The sequence below is a fragment of the Rhodamnia argentea genome, chromosome 3 (genome assembly GCF_020921035.1).
Source record: "Rhodamnia argentea isolate NSW1041297 chromosome 3, ASM2092103v1, whole genome shotgun sequence".
Lineage (NCBI taxonomy): Eukaryota > Viridiplantae > Streptophyta > Magnoliopsida > Myrtales > Myrtaceae > Rhodamnia > Rhodamnia argentea.
The window spans coordinates 30,717,325-30,726,838 of record NC_063152.1 but is presented as its reverse complement, the minus strand read 5'-3'; the positions used below and the strand labels follow the sequence as shown (position 1 = coordinate 30,726,838).

Here is a 9,514-nt window from a genome sequence, read left to right as displayed (position 1 = left end):
TGCGGAAAGAAGCCAGGACGAAAGGAAGGGCCATGCTCGACTTACAGCTACCGATGTCGTCGAAAACCAAGGTCGCCTCTTCACTGGACTTGTCGATGTGCCGGTCGTTCACCCATATTTCTTCGTAGTAGGCTAAAGAATCAGGCATTGAAAAAGAATGTCTAGTAACGAAACGCTCCCCGGAACACTTGAAAAACGCGCTTGACGACAAAATAGTGGACGTGCAGGATTGAATCCCAAAGATAAGATCAGCACATATATTCCAACATATGATGGCCTTCCATTAAATAGTTTGCCGATTGACCAAGGAATGAGTCGATACCACAATTTCCATCTCCTATCAAACGTGGACCATGATTTCGTCTGCTTGTTCCCCGAGCAAAATGCCGTAGAACAGAAAACAACAACAACAATAATAACGATGATACTGCTGCAAGAAACTGGCTGTTAAATACTGAGGATTACTCTTCTTGAAACTTAATTAGTAATCCCAAGTCATGCTAGAGAAAGAATATACGAGTACAGATATCTTATTGTCCCAAATTATCGGTCGCTACTCTGTCATCCTTGTCAACTATAATTGATTACTCCTGCTACAGAAGCTTTGCTTAAATACCAAGTCTTACCACCTTCTTGGCACTCGTTGCAGCTGAATTTATTGGCTTAAACCACATAATTAACAAAACATTACGAGGGGGTGCGGTCGGACCCGAGAACCATGTTCTTTAGAGTCTTGCATTGCGAAGCTGTTGTTTTAGCACAGGGCGGAGGTACTCGTGATAGCCATCGGGCACAACAGAGTCGTTCAGAGGATCCTTCCACGCGTCCTCGTACAGCGTTGGATACACATTCCCATCGTAGCGGCCAAGAACAGAGCCCAGGTAGTGGTCGGTGTAGTTAAATGCGTCGACAAGCGCAATTGCATTAGGGCGAACCTAAAAGTTGTTGGGTCTTATTCAATTAGCAAACATTTGACGGAAAGTTTCTTGTGAACATGAAAAGATGCCGGTGTCTTGTTTAAGACAAACCTGAGAATAAAGAGATCTGAGCTGTTCATTGGCCAAGGAAGCTTGTTTTGGAGTGATGCAACCGGTGGACAGAAAATCTCCCTGATGCTTGTGGAGAAGATGCAGCGAATAAACGAAGCAAAGTGTCTGCAATTGTTGCTTTACCCCCTGTCCAGGTATATCTTGCTGTAATTTCTCAACGAATCTGGAACCCAAAAACAAAAAGATTGTTGTCGCTTTAACAAAAACCAAGCAATCAATCGGAACACAGCTGATTGTTACACTGATTGAATATATATAACAGAGGCCATGTGTTTTCCACCCCGAAAACCAAATTTCCCTTCTTTCAGTGAACTTATACACATTGTGATCGACTTCACAAGAATTTAAATGTCAAAACCTACAAATCAAGATAAAAAATTGTCCTAAATCTAACAAGCAACTTAGAAAACACTAGACATGTCAAAACGTTGAGTTTAAATCTTGCAGCCTCACTTGTTTATTGTGTATACACATAGAACATATATCCGACACCATATATAAGAAGCTACAAAAGCTTCCTCGAAGGTTTTGCTTCATGTACCCAAGCAATTAACTACACAAAACCGAGGAATACATACAGCTTTGTACTCAAAGATGCTCACAAGTGCATGTGTGGATACCCTAGAGTAACTTCAGATTTGAGTAACTGTGTTTGACCAACTCACAAGGACAGGGACACTCACTTGGAAACAACAATCAATTGGCAATGAGCAATTGCTGCCTCAGCCAAATCAGCAGACAGCTCCGCAAAACCTGTGTAAGAGAGAATACAAGAGGGAAGGCATCTCAGTTGCATGTTAATTCCATATTAAACAAAGCCTGCAGAATAAGTGCGATGTTCCTGAGTCTGTACCTTGCAGAAGGTTTTATGCACCTCTTCTGTGTGAAGAGCTGAATACTATCTATATTCCGGATTTACAGGGTCATGAATGTTTTTGCACCTTCACTATTTTATGTGCAAGTGTCTCTACCATGGTCAAATAACAGGCAGCAGGAAAGTAGAATAAGAAGATGCAAAAGTACCTTCCTCTGGATTTGAGAATTTGCTGAGATTCTGCGCACAGGCAACTGACATCCTCAAGGCTCTTGCTTCAAATGCCTCCAAAACTACATCGGGCTTCAACCAATCCTCAACTGCAAGAAAAACATGAAATGTGAAGTCATGTGTCTGTCCTTGCGTAATGAAGGCAGTAAAGCAGCTCAAACCAGTAAAATCAGGTGAAACAAGAATCCACATTTGTTTCAAATTCTCATCAATCCCCTTCCCCAACTTTTCTAATACCAAAGAAGGGGTAAAAGCTATGGAGGCAATCTAATGTCCTGTCAGGCCTCAAATATACTGATAGGCATACTCATAACTCAGCCATTGTATCAAGCTGGTCGCCCCAATATATTGAACAACTGTTGATCGTCCAAACCATTCCTCGTATTTGTGCTCGTTGTGGGACTTGACCCAGTACATTACGAACAATATTCTTTATTTACAAAAAATAAAACAAGAATTTCTCTTGCAATATCAAAAAGAACATTCTCATATAACAGACTTTGTCAAAGTATAGTGTGTGTATAACATTGGATTTATAAAAGCTCCAAATGGAACTTTAAGAAAAGTCTAACTTACCTCTTTGAGCACTGCAACGGCATTGCATGAGATGTTCCGCCCGGCTCATGTATGCTGTTGAGCCAACAGGCTGTTTTCCAGAGCCCAACTGAGAAACGGTCTTCATAAGAAACCTTGCAACCTGAAGAGAGTTTTTATCAGCTCTTTGGCTGAAAATGAAAGATATAATAGATCTGACAAACTCCAAGAACTTGAATGGCCTGCTGATGGAGCAACCTCACCAGGCTATGCAAGGGATCACCTAAGGAGAAAAGATACCTGTAAAAGCAGAACGGTATTGTCTCCTTCGTACGTACAGGCAGGAATATAAACTGCAAATAGCTCAGGAAGACCACTGCTAGTCAGGTAACCATGACCACCACATAGTTTTCTACATTCTTCAATTGCATCCTACCAAAGAAAACCTTTTTCAGCAAAAGCATCCAACACTGCCAATTTCAGCTAATCTTAAACAAATAGCACACCAAAATTGTTAAGTACAGGGAAGGAAACGGTTGAAGTCCAAAATCGTATAAAAAGTTATATGAAGTCCTGATGCCACATGAAACTAGCAATAAATAATGAATATTTCTGTAGACCACATCTTCGATGAGATACAAGTTACTAAAAACAGAAGGATAGTACGTGCAAATGGTCAAATTAAATGTGAGCATGAGAAAAACAATAATGATCATTCTGTGAACATGAAGACGATCAACCACTAAAATATCCTGCATTCTTAACCTCAATTCCTTTTATGCCCCAACTTGTGTACATGAAAAAAATATCATTTGTAAGTCCTTCTGGTATGTCATACCAGGCTTCTGCCATAAGAAGTCAAAACTGTTCAGGCAATACTATTGTGTAATCAAGTCCATGAAAATATTTCAACATCCAAACCATATCTAGATTAACATAAAAGCAACAAGGAAATGTGAAGATGAGGTTATTCTAAGGAATGAAATAGTGACAAGCAAAACAAAACAGGCCTTGAGCACTGTTTTGGCCCAGTTTGGAATTCCTCTACTGATTGATCAGATTTCCATGTTGTTTTCTACCCTTTTCTTTTGTAGAGAGAGAGAGAGAGAGTAAAATACATATGCATGTGATGGGGAAAAGGATAAGAGGTCAGAAAGTATCACGTACAGCAGTTGCGGAGGTTGTCAAAGATTTCAAACCAGCAGTGCACGCATGAGCCTCTGGCAATGTTGAAAAATCATTTGCTTGCAACCGTTGAGTCACATCCGTATATAGCCATTTCAACCATTCACCAACAAATCGGAAAGCATAGGCAGAAGCCAACAAGGGGAAAAGTCTGCTTTGCTGAGTTTTATAGTCAATCACCTAATATAAAATAGGCAGCAGAGATATTAGCTTATGAATCAAGAACAAAGGGATAATGGAAAAGGCTAGCACTAAATGCCCTACCATGCATCATTTCGGAAACTAATATACCCCAAAAGATTCAAAGAAGTTACGTATGTTGTAAGGACCAATCCCACGTAAGAGTGGAAGAGCTTGTGAAGTGATAATTAAATAACAACTCACCCAAATGTCATCAACCAAGTACAGCTTGGTCCACAAGGATTGGCCCAAGACTTAAAATGGTATCAGAGTGTTAGACCAAACAAAACAGAAGATGTGGAAGTTCGTAACACCCCAAGTGTCACATAACATTGGAAAGCACTTATGAAAATGATATTTAACAAAAGATCTACCCCTCAAGTCACCAGTTGAGTTTGGACCAAAAAAAAAAAAAGTCACCAGTTGAGTACTCCTTTTGATGGCTTGACCCATGTGGATCATATTAATTGTTACACCATATACTTATAGTTAAAAAGGAAGTATCTGGTTGTATCCCTCTGTTTGGTATTTAAGTTAGGCAAAACACAAATGGAAATAAAAAGAAACGATCATTGAAGAGAAAAGTTTGGATGAACAATGGCGTGGAGGGATATCGAGTTAGTTGGTATGCTAACATGCCCCTTGTCTTTTTCACTTTATCAATTCTCAATTAAGGGCACTCTGGGAAGTGAGGAAGCTAAACACAATTTCCCTCTATCTCTCTCAAATGTGGAGAGAAGTTCTTTTTTGTGCCCGAGGGAGTTAATCCAATTCACTTCCCTTGATTTATTTTCACTTCATAATAATCAATTTCCCTGGGTTAGTCATTCCTTCCATTTTATTTCACTTCCGCCCATCCGAACACAAAGGTGTGACAGCATATCCATAGTTCTTGTCATAGCTGGACTAATCACATTGAAAAAACCTAAGGGAACTGCATATAGAATTTCATACATAAATAAATTACCCCTGAAGTAAGATCTCATTGCATCAATAACTAAAGATGGGAAAACTAATCTCTCTACCTGGGTCTCAGGACCACCTTTTTGTGACCCAAATTGTCTACGAACAGCACTATATCTTGTAGCAATACAAACTGCCCGTGACAAAGCAGAGGAAGCATCCGATACTATAGTTTGGCGGACATACACCATTGTCCCATAAATCAGCTGTCGTGGCACATCAGATTGCACAACCTTCCCTTCCCTTGTAACCTGCAGAACCCTGACGCAGTTCACAAGGATTTCAGAAATGCTCTAGCATTGAGCTTATAGCCCGTTGTGAAGACAATTGTATCCACCTTATTGAAAATGATGCCTCGTGAGCTTCCATGGTACTCTTTTCACTCACTTCTCTTCATTTTCCCACAAATTATTGTCATATATGCTACTCAGTACTTCAAATTATCATAATGTATCTTCTTTGAACTTCAAAATTTTTGGTTGTAATATTGTCAATGCATGATGTGTGATGAAAGCCCCTTTTAGGTAGCAAGAGAGGTGAAACCTAACCTCATTAGCATTTGATTTCTTGGAATTCGCACATGATCAAATCTAAGGACTCCATTGTCCATGGTGTTATAAGCTCCACTTCCAAATTTCATGCCAATATCACCGACAGTTATTCCAGGAAGAGGCATATGGTCATCCAAGCTCCGAAGCTGGACAATAAAACCTAGAAATGGAGATGGCATGTCAACAATACTATAACTACTTGCCACAAGTAGAATGCTCAATAGATAAGCTTACCATGCACTCCATGGTCCTGACCATTAACAATAAGTCGTGCATAAGCAACAGCATGTGTGGAAACTTTACCAAGTCCGCCAGGCCACCACTATTAGAAAAGTAAACCATAGTTAGGCAAATCTAACATTGAAAATCTAGATAACGGCACCAGAAAAATTGGATATCACATTCTGAATTGACAGCACAATTTATCAAAGAAGGATTAGTGAGAGACCTAACCAAGATGTAAGACAAATGATGGGAAAAAAAAAAGAAATTCAACAGTCACGTCAATTATATCATCTGTCTTTAGATATTTTTTTTTTTCCCCTTTCCAAAGAAGACTTTGTCCTTGAACCCTTTACCTTGCTAGAAGTTAGCGTGGGACTATTAATGATGAACTCATCTGTCTGGGGATCAAACGTAGCAGTAGTTTCAAGACCTTGGACATTTGAGCCATGGCCAAGTTCAGTCTGTGCATAGCATCCGATTATTTGCATCTTATATGCCAATGGCAACCACTTCTGTTGCTGCTCCTCGGTTCCTTGTCCTTTAATGGCAGGAACGAACATTCCCTGCAGAGAAATCATTGTGAGGAAGCAAGGAAAGACAAAACTAACCACAACAACATATTCAAAAGGTTAATTAGATCTCCTGAATACGCAAAAAATTTAGAAAGGATCGGAACAAAGTCAGTGAGATGTGAAGAATATATTGAACAGTCAATTGCTTAAAGTGGAGGGCCAATCAACAATGCTCTCTGTGTGAGCATTATGCTGGGCTAGAAAAGTACTACTTATGGATTGAGAAAGTCCTTTGCTCGAAAAGGAGAAAAGATACAGGAAGCATGAGAAGGTCCGAGGATACAACTAAAACTGGATAATACCCAATGAAGATCTGTATAAGCAGGTTCATCAATAAAGAACCTCAACTTCGCCGCCTCTTCCTCTGCAAGATGAAAGGTTGAATTTTGTTAGACCAGAAATACCGTTACCTCATAGGAAACAACAGCACTAGAACTGGTCAAAAAATGGAGATGAACCAGTAAGTCGAAGCTCCATAATGCGCTTCCAAGCATAGGCAGCTTTTCTGAGAGTATTTTTGAAAAGCTCTTTCCTGCTCAGCAAATTTCTGTTGTCCTTCCGAAAGGCCTGTAACAGTAAAACAGCTACAAACCATGACATTTAACAGTTGCAAAAAAAAAAAAAAACCAGCAATTATAAGCAAAAGCAGTGAAATCATCCCCGATCGGCAACTCAAAAACATCGAATCACTCCAAGTTGCTCCTTTAAATTGTCGCCGAGAGACCGAATTACTAACATCGGCAAATTGGGTTTTCCCGAACAGCATTTAAATGCATCCTCATTCCCATCAGCCTAGACAACGTTGAAGTTCATATTGACTCAACCAGAGACACTCGGTTACAGATATCAGAAACGGGTCACCTCTCTTCAGTAATCACCACACAGCAAATCGAGACCAAAATATCCAACGAATGCTCTAAAGCTCACGATTGAAAGACTTCATTTCAGACAATCAAATTCCCAACTGGCACACGTCCACGTCATCACTCACGCACGCACGCACGCACGCGGAGGGAGAGGGGAGGGCTCAAGAGTAATGACCGGATCGCTGGCGACGAGGCGGGCCACGCGATCGGAGACCTCGAAGGCGTGGCGGGAACCGGCCCAGACGATCTTCATCTCGTCCACATCGAACCGCGACTTCTGCCTCTCTTCAGCCAAGTGATCGACTCCTCCTCCCTCCATGATCGAGAGAACACGACCGAGCTCGAGCTCCTCCGCCCACGGACAAAAGCGACACAGAGAGAGAGAACCCTAGATCGAAACCGGCTTCTTCGCCGAGTGAAATGTTGGCCGAACGAGAACGAGAACGACGATGACTATCTCTTAAATCTGCTCTCTCTGCTATTGACCGATACTGAATATACACAGAAGATAGGCAGGGACATGAGCTTTTTATTACAAAGCGGTGACGTGTAATGATTTCGAGCTTCCCGAGGTCAATCGATTTAAGATTGACTTCTTCTTCTTCTTTTTTTTTTTTGGGTTTTCTTTTTTTTCCTGAAAACATTTTACACGTGGCCGATCCCTTTTTGACCTTTTTTTTCTTCATCCCCTTAAAGCAAACTTGTTTTTTTCCAAATTATTTTCTTTCCCTTTACGGACGTGAAACCGATCCACTACAATCATTCATCGATGTATTTTTTTTATTTCTTCTTTTTACTTTTTTATTTTGATCAATATATAGAGCTGCTAAGAAAAAGGGCTAGCAGAGGACCTGCAAAATTAAGGTGATCTCGGTACCTAATGTCGTACAAAATTAAGGCCGGAGAAGAAGAGATCCCGTACAAATAGCAAAGATGATGTTACATTTGTTATGTCTCTCGTGCTTGATTCAAAAAATGAACCTAAATAAAGTACTTAAACTGTTTCGTTTAACATTTGAGACTTTGAAAATATTCCTTGGGACAAAGGGAAGAGAAATATTTCCTTTCAACTTAGAAGGTGATAGTGAGGAAGGTAGACTCCACGTCATCTTTAGATGGCTGCCACCGAGTAGAGTCATATAACAGCGTTCCACGCCTGGGATAAATTATCGGAGCTTCGGCTCTTGCGTCGTCAACCTATGCTTTGCATAGTATTTTTTAACCGACTTATAAATAATATACCATTAGTTCAAAGACATTGTTAAGAGAAGAGTGTAATGAACATCTTTTAACTTGGACATCATTGATACTTAATAGCAGTCTTAACTTGCTCGCTCTTAAATGAATATTAGGCTCCGTTTGTTTCACGAAATATAATTGAGCTGAGAAAAAAATTTCCTAAAAATAGATACTTGTATCGCTTATAAAAACGAGTGAGTGAAAATTATTTTCACCAACAAAAAAATGTATATATATTTTCAACATTCATAAAAATATTTAAACATAAACTGCTATCAATAATAAAGATGTTTTCTGATGAATAATTATTTGAAGCAATACAGATGATTATTTTTAGAAATATATTTTTCACTATCGTACATTATTCGCGAAATAAACAGAGCCGCGGTACTTAGTTTCCTCCCATCATCTAAGCTTTATCTCTAACTTCGTTTGAGGTCTACAAGGATCTCGTCGATGTTTTTTCATCTTTTTTTTTTTTAATCTTTTTTCTGGCTTTGGTGGGAGGGTGGCACTATCTTTTCGTAATGTGCACTTTGGTAGTGGCCAACATCTTCCTCCCTTTGTCTCTTGGTGGAGGGAGACGCCACAGAGCAATATGGCACTTGATGATTGTATGGTTTGACCATAGAAGAATTCTAAAATATGCAATTTTGTGTCATATTCTGTGGTTCCCTGTTAAAGGGCATCTCCCGGTTTTGCAAAGACAGACAAAAGAATCAACACAGATACGTACATGGAGATTGATCGTCTACCGGGGGCCGGGTCACCAACTAGTTTATTCGAAACATCGTTAGAACAGATAGATTGAGAGCCGAAACCGGGAGTGGTTCTCGAGGGGAAGGAGAGCATTGGAATCGAATCTGCTCGGAATAATAAGAGGTAACATCAGTAGAACAGAACAGTTTTGAGAGTCGAAACTTGAAGGAGTTCTCGAGGGGAAGAAAGAGCATAGGATAGAACCTACCAGATGCTAGAATAAATGAAATCATTATCTAAGCTCGTAATGGCTTAAATTAAAGGAGAGATTTTGAAGGAATTTACGGCCGGCAACCAGTTAAGGGGAATTTTCCAATGCACCGGATTTTCCAGAGTTGCATTCTTC

At 40.0% G+C, this 9,514-nt stretch overlaps 1 protein-coding gene across 2 annotated transcripts; it reads right to left on the bottom strand.

The window, feature by feature from the left end:
- Positions 1–225: 225 nt before the first annotated feature.
- Positions 226–7,661, bottom strand: LOC115727278 (peroxisomal acyl-coenzyme A oxidase 1). 2 transcript variants are annotated; one of them, XR_004013667.2, is made up of 15 exons: positions 7,346–7,661; positions 6,763–6,871; positions 6,607–6,668; positions 6,086–6,295; positions 5,742–5,829; positions 5,505–5,667; positions 5,019–5,217; positions 3,796–3,993; positions 2,929–3,060; positions 2,671–2,791; positions 2,073–2,183; positions 1,733–1,802; positions 1,029–1,212; positions 627–935; positions 226–352 (listed from the first exon to the last, which is right to left on the bottom strand). XR_004013667.2 is itself a non-coding variant. In XM_030657451.2 (14 exons), the coding sequence occupies exons 1-14, from the start codon at positions 7,487–7,489 to the stop codon at positions 726–728; spliced, it is 2,001 nt and encodes a 666-aa protein (XP_030513311.1). In that variant the 5' UTR covers positions 7,490–7,661; the 3' UTR covers positions 453–725. The 2 variants fall into 2 exon arrangements, 1 of the variants encoding a protein (XP_030513311.1); XM_030657451.2 differs by lacking the exon at positions 226–352 and having other exon boundaries at positions 453–935.
- Between the last annotated feature and the right edge of the window lie 1,853 nt (positions 7,662–9,514).